At 43.6% G+C, this 15,717-nt stretch overlaps 3 protein-coding genes across 4 annotated transcripts; 2 read left to right on the forward strand and 1 right to left on the reverse strand.

The window, feature by feature from the left end:
• Positions 1-339: 339 nt before the first annotated feature.
• Positions 340-2,482, forward strand: LOC120691675 (copper-transporting ATPase PAA1, chloroplastic-like). Of its 2 annotated transcripts, none has more exons than XM_039974823.1 (4): positions 340-686; positions 1,259-1,348; positions 1,849-2,002; positions 2,133-2,482. In XM_039974823.1, exons 1-4 carry the CDS (start codon positions 414-416, stop codon positions 2,162-2,164), a joined length of 549 nt encoding a protein of 182 aa, XP_039830757.1. In that variant the 5' UTR covers positions 340-413; the 3' UTR covers positions 2,165-2,482. The 2 variants fall into 2 exon arrangements, with proteins under 2 accessions (XP_039830757.1, XP_039830759.1); XM_039974825.1 differs by having other exon boundaries at positions 1,295-1,348.
• A 147-nt stretch (positions 2,483-2,629) lies between these two features.
• On the forward strand, positions 2,630-6,655 carry LOC120691674 (serine/arginine-rich splicing factor SC35-like). Its single transcript, XM_039974822.1, has 8 exons — positions 2,630-3,140; positions 3,238-3,316; positions 3,416-3,495; positions 3,576-3,642; positions 4,802-4,873; positions 5,525-5,683; positions 5,773-5,937; positions 6,014-6,655. Exons 1-7 carry the CDS (start codon positions 3,065-3,067, stop codon positions 5,894-5,896), a joined length of 657 nt encoding a protein of 218 aa, XP_039830756.1. The 5' UTR covers positions 2,630-3,064; the 3' UTR covers positions 5,897-5,937; positions 6,014-6,655.
• A 1,180-nt stretch (positions 6,656-7,835) lies between these two features.
• Positions 7,836-13,681, reverse strand: LOC120693168 (protein LNK1-like). The gene is made up of 11 exons (XM_039976584.1): positions 13,377-13,681; positions 12,951-12,982; positions 12,465-12,578; positions 11,118-11,578; positions 10,734-11,016; positions 10,567-10,638; positions 9,930-10,140; positions 9,546-9,814; positions 9,121-9,260; positions 8,465-8,600; positions 7,836-8,376 (listed from the first exon to the last, which is right to left on the reverse strand). Exons 3-11 carry the CDS (start codon positions 12,486-12,488, stop codon positions 8,260-8,262), a joined length of 1,713 nt encoding a protein of 570 aa, XP_039832518.1. The 5' UTR covers positions 12,489-12,578; positions 12,951-12,982; positions 13,377-13,681; the 3' UTR covers positions 7,836-8,259.
• Between the last annotated feature and the right edge of the window lie 2,036 nt (positions 13,682-15,717).

A 15,717-nucleotide genomic window follows, 5' to 3' on the forward strand; every position in this document is an offset into this window, starting at 1 on the left:
TTGACCAGATGTCGGGAGGGCTTTTCGAACACTAATTAAAAAACTAATTTCAGAACTTACTTGGAAACCGCAAGACGAATCTTTTGAGGCATTTGACCATATCATTATCACATGTGGGGTTACTGTAGCATTTATGACTAATCATGCTCTAATTAGGCTCAAAAAATTCGTCTCGTCGTGTACATCCAAACTGTGTAATTAGTTTTGTTATTTAATTACATTTAGTGCTTCATACATATATTCAAAGGGGTGTTGAAAATTTTTGGGTGAAAATTTTTGGGAACTAAACGGCCCCGAAGTATCGAACCGAATGGATAACCCAACGCAACGCCCGCCGCCAAGAAGCGCCACGAGGATTAGTTTACATACTACCACCAAGCTCCCGCAGTTAAGGAGGTCGTAGCAGAGCAGCAATGGAGCCTGCGGTCGGTACGAGGGCGCCCCTCCCTCTCCCCGCCGCGGGGAGGCCCGTACTGCTGGCGGCGCGGCCTCGCGGCTGGTTCGCCTCCATCTCCGCTCCATCCTCCTCGTCCAGTGGCGGCGGTGGCGGGGACCGCTTCTCCGCGGGCGGCGGCGGCGGCGGGAGGGGAGGCGGGGACGACTCCGGCGCCGGTGCTGCAGCGGCCGCCGCGGCTCTGGGTGAGCCCGACTCGTCGGACGCCGACGCCATCGTGGTCCATGTCGGGGTAATGCTCGTGCATAGGCCCAGGGCCGTACCGGCAAATTCGAGGGCCCTGTGCGAAACAATGGACTGGGCCCTAGTGGCCTAGTGCAGGATCGCGAATACCAAACGATAGCAGTCGGCAAGCGCGATGTGCTGTGTGAAATCACAAATGTTAGAAGTCACCCGTGTGACTGGCAGTTAAATCATCACAAAAAGTCCAATAACTATTTTTTGTTCCGGAATAATTTCTTTTATTGCTGGAACAATTGTTATTGTTTGAGCAACAAAAAAAAATCCAAAAAAAAGTTTGTTCTAGCAACGAAGCAACCCCGGGTAGCACCCATGTAAAAGGAAGTGACATGTGCTACGCCTACAACGATTTATCTTTTAGGAGCAATTTGGGCCATATTTTGCCACAAATTGGATCAACAATCAACTAAATTAAAGTCTTTACATGATTATATCTAATGTATATCTAATATTTTGGGGTTCTTTAAATTTGGAGGCCCTGTGCGATCGCACGGCCCGCACGTGCCTGCATAGGCCACTGGTCGCTGCTACATTTTTGTTCCCATGGGTGATGTGATGCGCCAGGTTACGAGCTGCTGCGTGTGCCTTGTTCGCGTGCAGGGGATGTCGTGCGGCGGATGCGCTGCCAAGGTCAAGCGGATCCTCGAGAACCAGGTACGTTACATGCGCTGCTTGCATCTTCTTCGTACCGTCTCCAGCCTTCCGATTCGATCCGCTTCGGTTATTGGAGACAGATACAACGGCAAACGCATCTGAACTGAACAACCTGGATCCAGTATTCTTACCACTTCCTGTGCAGTGTCCTCCTATCCATCAATCCATGTACTTGGAATTCAAATTCTGAATCGGTCGCAGGGTGTCGCGCATTGTTCGTGTTTTGAGACAGAGCAGAACAATCAAATCAATGTGGCTGCCAGTGATGTCCTGCGCATTCTTGATAATATGATGCGAATGATGGATCTGTAAAACTGGCACTTGCATACACGCCTGCACGGGTTGCTTTCGCATGCTTGGATCAGTCTCTAATCCACCACTTCTGCTCTGTGACTCCGAATCCGAACCCATCTGTGGCTACCTTGTTTTGGACACCTTATCAGCGGCGTCTCCAGGTACCATCACCATCTAACTGAAACTCAGCTTGGCCGTTTTCGCAGCCTGAGGTTGCTTCAGCCACGGTTGATGTTGAGAAGGCTACCGCCGTTGTGTGGACGACACCTGAAGCGAAGGCAACCAAAGATTGGCAGAAGCAGCTGGGCGAGAAACTGGCGAATCACCTCACCACCTGCGGATTCCACTCTCATCTGCAAGGTGATAACCTGCACTTTTACCCTTCAATCCATTTACAGAAACCCGTTATTTATTTCAAGCAGAGCTACAGAATAGGCTGTTCTGTCAACTGAAGCATGTCGTCTTACCAATTGTTGTTTGGTACCTGCAGGTGAAGGCGAAGCTGAACAGACTGATGCTTGACCTACGCACTTGCCAATGAGTGCCCATGAAGTTCTTACCATCGAGGCAGAGTCCTTGCAGGAAGACAGTTCCTCCTAGTTGAGAAGCAGTGCAGGCATAATATGGCAATATGCGGCTCCACGAAGTAGTACATTTTTACTGAGAGTTATACGGTTTTTAATAACATTATTATTATGCTTGTACTCTACTCGCAGTAGCAGCTACCAGAGCATTCTTCCATCCTGAACCACAGACATTTCATTATTTGAATTGTCAACTGTCAATCCAAGAGTTTATTTGCAGAACCTTCTTGTTTCTTCAATCAATGAGCTTGCAAAAGTTTTTTCGCCTCTATTTTCTACATTTGCAAAATATTTAAAGGAACTATATTTGTATGGTGCCATTTTACCATAGTAATTTTGGAAAATCACATCAGGTTTTGAAATGATTATTAGGACATTCGAATTGAGTCCCTGGAATGAGATTTCAACAACCGGAAAACAATTCTGAGAATTTACTCTCTCTCTCTCTCTCTATGTGTGTGTGTGTGTGTGTCTTTTGTTTTGTTTTGCTAGGATTCTGTAGGTGAACTTATTTTAAGAATTAGTGAATGAGATACAACTAAATAATTAAGCATATTTCGACATAAATAATAAAAGTCGGTACGGCACCCATAATTCCAGTCTCATCTTAATTTTGAATATCTCGGATGTCACAATCTGCAAAATTATAGATTTTCTTTTTGCAAATTTGGAAATTGAAAACGCGGCGAATGAATTTACTTGGCAAAATCTAATTTTCTAGGGCCACGGGCAGAGGCCATCTGACCGTTCACCCCGTCCCGATTCCCAAACCCCAAACAAACCCTGACCAGAACCCCTCGCCGCCGACCTCAGTTCCCGACCGCCACCGTCTCCGGCGATGTCGCACTTCAGGCGCTCCGGGGCGCCGGAGAACCGCGACTCCTTCTCCCTCCTCGTCCTCAACGTCTCCTTCCGTAAGCAACCTCGCTCCCCTACCCGTCCGTGCCCGGCTCCCGACTACAGCGCACTCCCGAACGGTTCGCTCACCTCTCCGGTGAACCCCTACTGCAGGCACTACGGCCGACGACCTCTTCCCGGTCTTCGACCGCTACGGCGATGTCGTCGACATCTTCATCCCGCGCGACCGCAGGTGGACGCCATTGCAATTTCCGCCTCAAATCGGGAGGCTGGCTTTGGAGTTGTTTTGGTGCTTTTGGGAGGATGCTTATGCCTGCTTGTTCGCCTGCAGGACTGGAGATTCGCGTGGCTTCGCGTTCGTGAGGTACAACTACGAGGACGAGGCGCAGAAGGCCGTCGACGGGCTTGATGGTGAGCGGAGCGAAATCTTCCATTGTCCTTGAGATTCTTCTTATCTAAAACTTGTGTTTCCAATATTATTTCTTGTGCAGGGAGGAAGGTGGATGGGAGGGTGATCATGGTGCAGTTCGCAAAGTACGGACCCAATGCTCAAAAGATGTAAGATCTCACACTCTAGTATCCTGTTTATGTACTGATTAAATTATTTGTTGACTTATATTAAGGCAGCAAAAGTTTAGGTTATATGGGTCCCATGTGTAGCAGTAACAGATGCCCTGCAGTAGAACGAATAAATAGATGTAAAGTATGTATTTTTTGTATCTGAGAGATTAAGGGGTGGGTGGCTTTAGTCATTTAGATAGATGGTTCTATAGTTGAATGAGGTATTGATGCTTACAAGTTTGACTTCAGTTTCCTGCTTGGATTTTTAAGTTACTTGATCTGTTATCAAGCTGTCCTTTTCCCCCACCCATCATACTTAGGCTCTGTATTTAAATACAAGGAAAACCACATTGTAATTTCTAGTGTGGTTGAAACGTTAGCCATCCATGATAATGCCAATAAATTATAAACATTAACCACCTAATTTAGGCTAGGTTGTTTCATGCCTGAAAAAGAGTATTTAGAAGTAGACAGGAAATCACATGTCTACATAAGGATATGGCTACGTGAGACTCTAATACTCATGACAAGGAGTGTTTCTTGGTGTTAAGTTTCACAATCAAAAGATTGTTAACTTCTATTTACTTCCATAATGATAGGTCGTGTAGTTTAATCGTCAGCATCCCTGTGGTCTAGATTGATGTATATATTCAGTGGTTCGAAATCATTTCCTGCACTTTCTTGCAATGGATTTCTTTTAACTATTAATTGTTGATACACAGTGGTCCTTGATGTGAATTGTGCTTAGGTTTTGAGCTGTTACCCATTGCATTTGTGTTTGTTGGTTTCATGTGTCTTTTTATTAGGTTGGGTAGGTGTATTTGTTGGTTGATTAAATTTCATAGTCAAGAACTTCATCTCTACTTATATAAGTGAATGAACCTCAGAAATAGCATCTAAGAGTTTATATGGTATGCATACAAATCCGAACTACTTGTTTACTCGTCTAGTAGAAGGAAGCCCAAAAGTCAACTTACATGGCCAATTTAACTGGTATTGTCTTTTTTTCTAAGAAAATCAATTACAAGAATGCTGCTTGATTCGTGTAAACTATATTCATACTCTTGTTTTAGTATTGATTAAGTAGCTCAGAGAATGGCGAATCATTGAAAGCAATTTCACTTATTATGCACTACTTTCTTGTTTGTGTTTGCAGTCATAGGGGTAGGATTACAGAAGAAACTTCAAAGCCAAGGGGTCATTTCAGAAGCCGCAGTCCGAGATGGAGGTAAAGTATGGCCTGCAAGATTCATGATGTCTCAATGACATGTTACCTTTCTATATGATTATATGACCTCTCAGAATTACACACACTGAAGGGAAAGCAAGCTATGACCCCATTTCCCTACTGACTTTCTTTATCTTGCTGCCTGCTAAATTCATTTGTCTCCTAAACTGCTCATATTTAGTCTTATCAACCAATAAATAAAGAGATTGAGTCTTCAAAAGTTTAGCCTGCACTAAATGAAACTGGTGCACTTTAGTAAGATATAGCTATAGCTCCTTGAACTACTATGGTACCAAATAAAGAGGAATGATCTTCAACTACCAAAAATATGAAATGAAAATGAGTGTAAGTAGCTTTTCCTTGTGATTTAGAGCCTAGCCCCTGCAAAATGGTGGTGTGTTTGGTCACATCACTGCTCAAGTGTCCAAATGGTGCCACCAAGTTGATGATATTAATAAGATTGTGATAGCAAGCTAGTTGGACATGTGACCATGATATGCTGATACAAACCCTTGATATGCAGTTTTCGTAAGTACACATAGTTAGTCCAACAATGCAGCTTAAGTCTTTTCAGGTCTGATAGCCCTGTTACTCGTACTTTTAAATTTGGTATAACATTTCTGAAGAATCATCTTTATTTTTTATCTGAAGGTATCAAAATGATTATCGGGACAGAGATTATAGAAAGCAAAGCCGGAGCAGAAGTAGGGAGAGGTATGAACAGGAAAGATACAGAGATAATCATTATCGTCGCCGTAGCGGAATTCGCAGTATTAGCCCTGATTATGACAGGAAACATACCAGATACAGGTTTGCCCACTGGACTTGTACTATTTTTCTGTTTTGTATTGCCATATCTTAATGCGTTAAATTTAACCCTGCTGTTCAATTATTGGCAGTCGCTCTCCTGCACGTAGAAGCCCTGGTCATGGCAAAAGCCACTCTCCTCGTATGGCACCTTCTCGTGAAGTAACTCCTAGCAGGCCCAGGGATAGCCACTCTCCACGTTCTGGATGCCCTTGAGCCCACGCTAAATAGCATACATTCTCATAATGCAGCTTGAGGTGCCTATTGACAGCTCACATCATTTGTATTTTGTTACTTTTTACTGGCACATTACTAAGATGACCTTTGCTACAGTGCAGGGTGAGTGGACTAGAGCTTTGGCAAAAAACAGATTTGTCTTCTTGGTTGCTAAAGCTATATGGTGGTGATGTGGAAATATTCCATGGGCATTCGACTCCCAGTACTGCACTTTGTGAACACCTGCGCCACTTTGAGAACTACATACATATTAGATATTGTCATCTCAATACGGTTTCTTACTGTAGCCTGTGACCTGTATATTTCTAGTTACTTGATGGAACGAAGAGGGGTTTTTTGGATAAAGGTCAGGATGCAAGTTGATTACGTGTCCTTGCAGTTGACAATGGTACTGCTGGTTTTCCTTGGATGATGACAGTGGTGGTGCTGATGATGCTGATCATTTCACTGGCATCCCTTGCTGTATGTCAAATGAGAGGTTTGACTGGCAGATTGCTTAATCATTCTGAACCATCTATCAAGCATGGGTTCTGCTGGTAGTAGTATTTGTTTGCTAATGGTCGTGTTGGTTCGACTGGCAGATTCCATAAGCATGTTGATTATGGAATTGTGCAAGTCACCTAGACATGCCCTAGAGTGCCAGCATTAAAAGAATCTTAGTCATCTTGATGTTCTGGTAACATGGTATTTCTAGGTATGAACATATCCAGGATATTGATGTCTGTGGTATCAATGTCATGATCTAGATAGTAGTTAGAGCACTACATGTTCATATATTCATGCATGGTGCATTATATGCCAAATGTCAATATAGAATTATAGATTCCTTTTTATTCTCTGATGCCAGGACTATAACCATATGGGCCTTTTCATTTCACCCTAGAACTGTGCAGCTTATACCATCAGCATAAGGCATAGGACGAACGAGGTTTTGTATTCCAGATAACTTTATATACAGGATTAGAGCAGATGAGACAAACCACTCATTTTTTTTAGAAACTAGTGTATGATGCTCACAAGGGTTTGTCTCATATTTGTCAACAGGCTCCATATTTGTTTGACCTCGAAGCAGTGGTTGCACAAGCACAAGTTTCTTTTCAAGGCATGTCGAATGGCACCGGTTGGCCGGCCGCAGATAGGGCACTTTTTGGAGGTGGAGGATTTGTACGTTCTCTTTCTGGGATCAGAAAATTGAGTTGGAGTTGCTACGTGTATTACTTACTGAAAACTGAATACTTCGCAAAAAAAAAAAACTGAATAGAAATGGGCGTCTGCTACTCATCGCTAAACTTGTCTGGGAACTGTCGTAGAGCTATATATTTGAAGTCGCTGTCTAAACTTGTCTGGGAACTTTTCAAGAGCTGTTGATTGCTTATCAGGGAAAAAAAAAAGAGAGCTGTTAATTAGACAGCCCCGTTGGTCGGCCAGTAGGATAGCATAAAATGCAAAGCAGTATGCGTAAGCATAGTAGCAGTAAACGCAAAGGATATCTCGTTGCTAGATTCAAGCTAATGAACTAGCTCAGGACACGTTCATCGCAAGGGCGACACGTGTTCATCGCAAGGGCGACAGCCCGTGTGTTCACGGATGCGTATGTACATGTACTTGCCATTTTAATTTGTCACGCATGATGCCACTAAGTTGTTGCCTTACACTGCACACTTCCATTCAAACAGCAGCTCCTTTCCGCGAGTCACTACTGCCAAGCTAGCCAGCGAATGAACTTTCAGCAGCCGAAGCACCTACCAAATTTTGTAGCGGTAGAACTCGCAATGATTGAGATGCCTGCCATCTTTAAGGAGAGGACGAGAGGTCAACCGCTAATGCATTGTTGGGCCCACTGTGTTATTGCTCGGTCCCACCCAACGACACCAAACAAAGTCTGCAGCAGCTAATAAACAACATAATACAACCGTCATTTTACTAGCATGGCATTTGTTGAGACTGAAAGTTTTAAAACCCAACCCTGTCCATCTTCTGTACCAGTTCAAAGGTACATCTAGAGACCATCCGAACACTTGAGCACTTCAAAAAAATAGGTAAATCCTCTGGGAGAAAAAAGGAACTATGTTTTGAGATTACACGAAATGTGAGTCAGCAGACTGCTATGGTCACAGCAGCAGCCTTCACAATAGGGTACACGCATGTCAAAACCAATGTGATTGGGACTGACTAGAGACTACTGGGTACACCATAAGCTTGCTTGACAGATCGTAGCTAAGAAACATCATGTGAACGCCCCCACACGTCTGCAGCAATAGTACACTATGAACAATCACAGACGTTGGAAGCTCCCACATCATGTGGCTTTAACCCGGACAATGGAGAGAAGCATCGTATGCTTAGTAATTGTCCCGGGATTGTGCATCCTTGGGCCCAACCTGCCCTCTTGGCGAATATATCGACGATGAAGCTGGCATCACGCCTTGGTTTCCAGTAGGGCCCTGGTGTTGTTTTTTCTGCACAGCAGAAGTAAAAAGGTTCGGCATGCTTCAAAAGTTATAACGCCAGATGGTTTTGTGCGACAGGGAAGGGAGGACAACATACGCTAGCAGGGGATTTTAGTGATGAGGCGTCGTCCACAGCTCCAGCAGCATGGTCCGATGACTGGTGGAAAAGTAACAGAGCGATAGACCGGTCGATTGGGTTGGTCTGCGTCTCAATGCTCTGAGGATCAGCAAACCTGCCAAACAGAAACATCAAAAGGCTACACACAGGAAGAGCCATTTTCATGCCTCCCTTGCATTGTAAGTACTGTAATGAGATTAACTTAAGAAATTATGCCAGGAGAGCAATTGACTCCTTTCTTGTCTCTCGTTCTTTTTGTGATAAAGTAGGCAGCTAAATGCAACATTAGTAGGGAAACTGACCCCTCTGTTATTGTGCATAATTATCATGGCATCACAGATAAAAGCTATGAATCAAATCAAGTTAAAAGCTAAAAACCTTAATTAATCAGCATCTCAAGGACTAAGATACAAGAAATTGTTCCTAAGGTACAAGGTTCAAAATTACATAATGACATTTTAGAGATAGCAGGTGGTGCGAAAGGCTTTGAATTAGGAGCAATCAGACAACACTGTTTAGTTTGTAATTAAACAATAAGGAAAATGTATTTAAATCTACAATTCAGTCTTCAAAACCATAAAACTGATTCATGATTTAGAAATTCTAGATAACATCTTTTGTTAGGAACAACGTACTTGCGCGAAGTTTCTGCATCCTTTACATCCTGGCTATCTCCATTGCTGTTCATCGTATTTGGAAAAACTTGCCTATGTTGTGCGCTTCGTGCCAATCGGTATAAACCATCTCTAATGCACGATTTTGTTTGGACATCCAGCTGAAGCAGACATGCAAAGTAATTTTAATACTACAGTAGATAGTTTATTAAAACTAGTTTAATTTCCTCTAGGAGGAAGGATGCCAACAGGAACTTTGGTTGTACCAAAGCTAAAGGTCCTGCATTTGATCAAGTTTTATGACATAGTGAAATCAGAAAGCCAAGACCAAAATATTTTGGAAACACAACGTGAATTTGTAATAAGAAATGGAGGAGCTGTACGTTATCTATGAAATTTATGTTTCATGTCACATTAAAAAAAAAGAAGCTAGTAAATCATGATACCTGACTAACAGCGTCCTGCAGTTGTCGAAAGCTGCTTTCTTCAACTGAGTTATCAGAGGACATAGATGATACAAATGATCCATCCACTACCATTGAAGTGCCCATTGTAACTTGATGATCCCCCAAAGTTCTTTTCCCTAACCCCTTTTCTTCAGTTCCATAGTTCTCACAAGGATATGAAGCTCTTCTTGTCAATGTTTGAGGATGTATGTTCACCACATTATCGGTTGCAAGCTGTCTTGGTTGTATGATCACAGTTTTCTTCTGCGCTGCATTTGTAGAGTTAAGGGTCACATCAGCTAATCATACCACAAGAGAACAAGACAAACAAACATGTTCAGAAGAACAATTAGAAAGTAATCTGAAATTTTACTTGGATACTACCTTTTGAATTCCTTTGTGCAAACGAACCACCAGATGGACTAAACTTTTCTGGATAGGACTCAGAAGTAATGTTGCTTGGTGAACTGGAATCTAAATAGTGCCTTTGCTTCAGTAAATTCTGAGAGGAGCTCAGCTGAGAAGTTGAGGCTATCGAAAATTTCTTGTCTTCTATACTTTGAATGGCATTTTCAGATGAAAACTGATTTCCAACCTGCAACAGCAACCATGACAATAAGTCGATGATGAAAATGAGATTAGATTGCATAAATGATCCATCCGTTATGGTAATTTATCTCTCAACCTTGGAACAACCTATTCAGCACTACGCATCCTCAGAAACAAACATTCCAGTGGTAAATCCAGTACAAATATATACAAGCAGGAGGAAATTGTACCAAGATCTTGCAGCCCCAAAACATAGAAACATAACAGTAATAGGTAACAGCAACACAGTAGCATGATTGTGCTTAAGTTTACTTTTCCATTTTTGTTTTGTAATAGAGCATCAAATCAACTATATGTTCATCTAAGGGGCTTAGGCCATACACCAAAATCCAATTAGTATACCCCTATGCCACCAAAGAGGCAAAGACCATGAATTTTGGCGTGACTGATTGAAATAACCTGAAGAAATTACCATATCAATGTTTCCATGTCCATTGGATATTTGTTCTGTGGGCAACAGCTCCATCACATCCTCTTGGTAGATCTATGGTTTACAAGAGATACAAGAATTGAAGATAATAGAAGATAAATATTTGGCCAATCAATACAGACTAGAAAAAAGGGAACAAATGCTCTTGCCTGTTCATCATATGTGTTTACATTCTTTTGCTCATCGAACAGGTAGGTATCATTGAATTGATTGTCGCATAGAGCAGTTGAAGGATCAACCGAGGGTAGTGATTTATCTTCTGCACATTGGAATGCTGAGAGACCATCCAGAATACCATAATCTGAATAAGACGATTCAAACCCTTGCTGCAAAGCAACATCAGAAGAGTAAACAGCATCTGAAGAAGAAGGAATCCAGGATAGGCTATCTGTGTTCTCCAGCTGCTGCTGACCATATGTAGAATCAGACCTCCTTTTTACAAAAATAAAAAATGGAAAAAAGAAGTATAGTTATCATAATGACCTTTTTACACAACTTAAGATCTTAGCCAACAAGCTGGAAGTTCTGAATACCTGAATAATGTGTCGACATCCTCAAAATTGTCAATGCCAGGCCAATCAATATAGTTTAAATCATTATCTCCATAAGCGAGGCTATCATGCGGAGTACTGTGATTATTGAGAATGGATGAACCATTGCTCAGTCCAAACTGACAGGAGTTCCAGTTATCTGTTGGACATCTGGTTTCGGCAATTGTATTTTCCTCTCTCAAAGTAAAAGCATTTGAGCCATCTTTGCAGTCACCAGTACTGTTTATATTCTGGGATACTATCCCATTGGCACATTGGATGTGCTCTGAATTACATTTCTGCGAATCTGAGTTATTTTCTCCAAAGATGACACCCTGGTTGATTTTCTCACTGGCAACTGCATGCTTCAACTTCTTACTATTAGTGACACCAGGAGCCTCAACTCCACTTTGATGTTCGTTTCTATTACTCTGGGCAAAGTCATCGGTGAATTTACCTTCAAACTGTAAACGCACTGTTAGTCACAGACCTGAAGCAGACAAATTCAGTAACCTCTAATGGAATGTCAAGAGAAGACAGGGTCCAGAGAACGTAACAAAGTACTGTTATTAGCCAAGGTCCAAGACAACAGTCAGCATATGATTTCAACTAGGGTTCGAACATTACAGAGCCCAGCATCAAGTTGATTAATGCTAGAGTGGGAGTGTGTCGGATCAAACCATAAAATGTTAATAGTGGTCAATTTGCTTCAACCAAAGCAAACTCTTTGTATTTGACACCTGACACTTCCCCATATGAGGGGTTAGCCCACTAAATCCCCACTCATCTATCCACAACAAAAAAAAATGAAGATCTATTACAGGTGGCAAGCGCACTTCAGTGAAAGAACCTGTTTCCTTAACATGCTAAGCTCAGTACCAATAAATAAGGCTAACCCATTCAAGCTAACTAAGCAGCGCATGGATTTGAAGCATTACCATTAGATACTGAACCAAATTAGCTTGAAGCCTTGAATGCTACAATATAAATATATTAGTCATTCTTGCATCAGTTGATTGAAAAGAGAATAAAGTAGTGTACCAGGAATATTCTACACACTGGGCAAAGCCCTGGCATGCTAATTTATCAATCTATACACCTACACAGATTATTTGAAAATGTGTAGTATTATCCTCAGAAAACACACACAGAGACCTATTGTTGTTCACTTGCTCTCAATTCTTTCGCTTCTACTAAACTACTAAATCACTGGGATTTTTAGATCTAACTCTTAAATCCCGAAACAACTACACCACATATCATTGGTTACAATCTCGTGTACCAAATGCTGTGGCTATAAAAAGTAGTAAGATGCTATGCCCATTAAGAAATTCATGAAACTGAGATTACCTCGCCCACCCTCCAATCTGGCATCCCTACAAATTCTATCCGGGTCCGAAACTATACCAATCCACAGGATTTGATATCATATTCAACTCAGGATCCCCAGTTCTTGATCAACTCCTGCAAACCAAAACGGCAGGAATTGTCGAATTGAAATGAATTGTTGAAAAATATGGAAAAAAAACTGCAGACTGAACAAGTAATCATATTCCCATCCAGAATATTATGGCCATTGGCCAATAGTCTGAAGTCTAAACAAAATTACCTCAGCTACGCACAAGCATAGTTACCTACATGTACCTAGGAGCTCAGTCAGATCAAACGCTGCGAAAAAAACATAGAGAAAATAGGACAAAAAAAATCCATGTCTACATCTATGTATCTAACGCGTAAACATGCAAAAGGGCCTGTAATTGAGCCATGACAAGCACACAGACAAGAATCCTAAAGTAAAGTAGAGCAAGCAAGGGAATTAGATGAAGATGTTCTCACCTTGCTGATATCAAGAAGCTGTAGATCAGATCCTGCAAAAACAAAGAAAATCCCCTGTAAAAATCAGCAGACTGCAGAAGCAACTTCGGTAAGATCCAAAACAGTAAAAAAATTCAGGAAGTCATAATAGGGAAAAGGAATCAGTAGAATCACATCAAACAGCAACCGGAACCCAAAGCCAGAGCGCAGAAATTTTGCAAAACCCCCCAATAACTCGCAAGAAAAATGAAAACGGAGAGAACCGAGGCGCCTCTACCAACCCCCAACAGGGGAAATCCAAGGCTCCCCTTCCCCCAAACGTGAAAGACGAGAGGACGGCAGCGGGAGCGGAGAGAATTCCAACCTCGGGCGGATGAAACCGGCGCTCCGCTTCACCAAACGAACAAGCAAAGGGAGGGAAAGAAGAGAAGTGGGGTGAATCTTAACCCTTGGCGCCGCCGCCGCCGCCGCAGGGAAGTCCTGCTCGCTCCGCTCGTCAGGCCGTACCGCGCTGTCTCCAGATGCTTCCGGAAAATTCCTCCTTTTTCTTTTTCCAGCCTCCAGCAGTAGAATATAATAATCTTTCTCCTCCTAGCACCCAGACGGATGAGAAGAGAGGCGACGACGAAGAGGAGAGGGGAGAGATGTGCCTTGCTTGAGCACCGAAATTACCAGAAGCGAGCTGAGGGAATGGGGGATTGGCTTTGGCCTTGGTGGCGCGTATCCGGGGGTAGTTTACTAACTAGCGGCTGGGAGCGGGCGTGGTGGGCCCGCGGGCGGTGGCTAGGTAGTGGACACGAGGCGCCGGCGCCGGCGCCGGCGCGATCCGATCAGTTGCCCGCGCCCCATTGGCTGGACCCGGGGGGCCCGCGTGGCGGCGGGCGGAGGCTTCTGGAGGCCAGGACCGGGTGCGGGCAGCACGCGTGGACTCGGCTCGGCTCTGCGTGGGTGGAGGTGGCGCCCGGCACGTGACACCATCTCTCTGCTTGGCGGCAAGCGGCTGGGGGGGACTTGCCGTGGGTCGCTTCGCTTGGGCTCATCTCTCATCCTCACCCGTTCCCGCCGGCGGAGGTGGAAAACCAGGGTGGTTTTCCCGGGCGCTCGGGTGGCGCCGACGCCCCGTCGTTTCAGGCGACCCCCGGGATTATCGCCCGGTAGAACATATCCAGTGTTGCAAGCATTTTAATTGCACTCCTTTCGTAAAAAAAACTTGTAAATCTTATTTTCCGAGAAATCAAATAATTTTAATTTTAACTAAATTTAAATAAAATAATACTAATATATAAATATATATATAAATATATATATACATATAAATTACAACAAAAGTATCTTTAGATTAATTATGTAATATATTCTATACTATATCAATTTAGAAACACAAATATTAATATTTTTTTATAAATTTAGTCAAAATTAAAAGTGTTTGACTTCTCGGGAAGCGAAATTTATCCATCTAAAATTTCAACAAAAATATGAATGGATAGAACATGCAAACATCTACCATCATGCAAAATTTAAGATACAACTGAAATGTGTGCAATGAGAAACAAAAGAAATTATCCTATAAATAGTAGCATGTTACGAATTTGAGATGAACAGTTGAACTCGCAACTATTTAAATGTAAATTTGTCTTTTTTTTGTTTCTCATTGCACAAATTTGAATTGCATCTCAAAATTTGCATGATGGTAGATGTAACATCCCGTAAATTTGTATAATATTTATAAGTGCAAAAATATGGATTTTCAAAAAAAAACTTTGTGTGGAGTGTAAAATTGATAGAACAATTTAAAGATAATTCTACTCATTCCTCTCTTAGTAAGAATAAAATCAAATTAAACATAAGGATTTAAACTATAGTGTGAAAAATATTTGGATCTCATTGGGATTTATGCCTCTCCGATGTCTAAATTTAATTGGAAGATTTTTTTTAAAATTTGAGTCGTGTTTAATTTGAATTCGCTATTCAAATTAAACACAAAACCTAACCTAAACCCTAACAGCTTTCAGGCCGAAACCCGCTAACTTACCCAGCCCAAGCCCCGAACCGGCCTAACCCACTAACCCCAACCAGGCCAGCCAAACCCCAGCGCCAGCCCAAAACACCACGCACGCCCCCGCGCGCATCAAGCATGCTAGCGCGGCCCAAGCCGCTGCCTCTCCCTCAGCCCATCGCCCGCTCGCCCCGACCCGCCGACAGGTGGGCCCCACTTGTCAGCCGCACAACCAGGGGACTATTCCCCTTTCCCTCTCTTCCCGCCGCGCACCGCCCGCTCACGCCTTCGCTCGCCTTTTCCGCCGGCCGCGTTGACACCGCCCTGCCCTGCTGACGCCACCGCCTGCACCCCTAGTCGGCCACCTCCTAAATGCAAACCCGAGCACGGAGCGGAGTCGCTTGGATGCACGCCATGTGCCCCAGCGCCGCCCCCGCTCCATCCGCGCCCTCCTCGGCGTCCGGGCCCGCCGGAGTCTTGGCACCGCCTATAAGAAACTTCCCGTGCCGCCGCAAACCCTAATCCTAACCCAATTGAGGTTTTCCCACACCACCGTCGGAATCGAAGGCGAGAGGGAGAAACAGAGGAAGGGGAGAAGAAGAGGAAGGAGAGAGAGCTCCGCCGCCGGCCATCAGAGATTTCCACCACGCCAGCGCCCCGTACCTCTACACCACCGTCCCTGCACTGCACGGCACGGCCACGACGCTCCTGCACCTCCTCTCCACTGCGCCGAGCACCATCATCCACAGACCCAACGGTGAGCTCTGCGCCGCACCCCTGCTCGCCCATTTT

Source organism: Panicum virgatum, chromosome 9N, assembly GCF_016808335.1.
Source record: "Panicum virgatum strain AP13 chromosome 9N, P.virgatum_v5, whole genome shotgun sequence".
Lineage (NCBI taxonomy): Eukaryota > Viridiplantae > Streptophyta > Magnoliopsida > Poales > Poaceae > Panicum > Panicum virgatum.

Coding starts and splice junctions, on each gene's coding strand:
- LOC120691675 (XM_039974823.1), top strand. CDS start 414: ATGGAGCCTGCGGTCGGTACGAGGGCGCCCCTCCCTCTCCCCGCCGCG. Junction 687..1,258: donor CCATCGTGGTCCATGTCGGG/GTAATGCTCGTG, acceptor GTGATGCGCCAG/GTTACGAGCTGCTGCGTGTG. Junction 1,349..1,848: donor AGCGGATCCTCGAGAACCAG/GTACGTTACATG, acceptor CCGTTTTCGCAG/CCTGAGGTTGCTTCAGCCAC.
- LOC120691674 (XM_039974822.1), top strand. CDS start 3,065: ATGTCGCACTTCAGGCGCTCCGGGGCGCCGGAGAACCGCGACTCCTTC. Junction 3,141..3,237: donor CGTCCTCAACGTCTCCTTCC/GTAAGCAACCTC, acceptor CCCCTACTGCAG/GCACTACGGCCGACGACCTC. Junction 5,684..5,772: donor AGGAAACATACCAGATACAG/GTTTGCCCACTG, acceptor AATTATTGGCAG/TCGCTCTCCTGCACGTAGAA.
- LOC120693168 (XM_039976584.1), bottom strand. CDS start 12,488: ATGCCAGATTGGAGGGTGGGCGAG. Junction 9,815..9,929: donor TGCACAAAGGAATTCAAAAG/GTAGTATCCAAG, acceptor CTACAAATGCAG/CGCAGAAGAAAACTGTGATC. Junction 9,261..9,545: donor TGCAGGACGCTGTTAGTCAG/GTATCATGATTT, acceptor TGTCTGCTTCAG/CTGGATGTCCAAACAAAATC.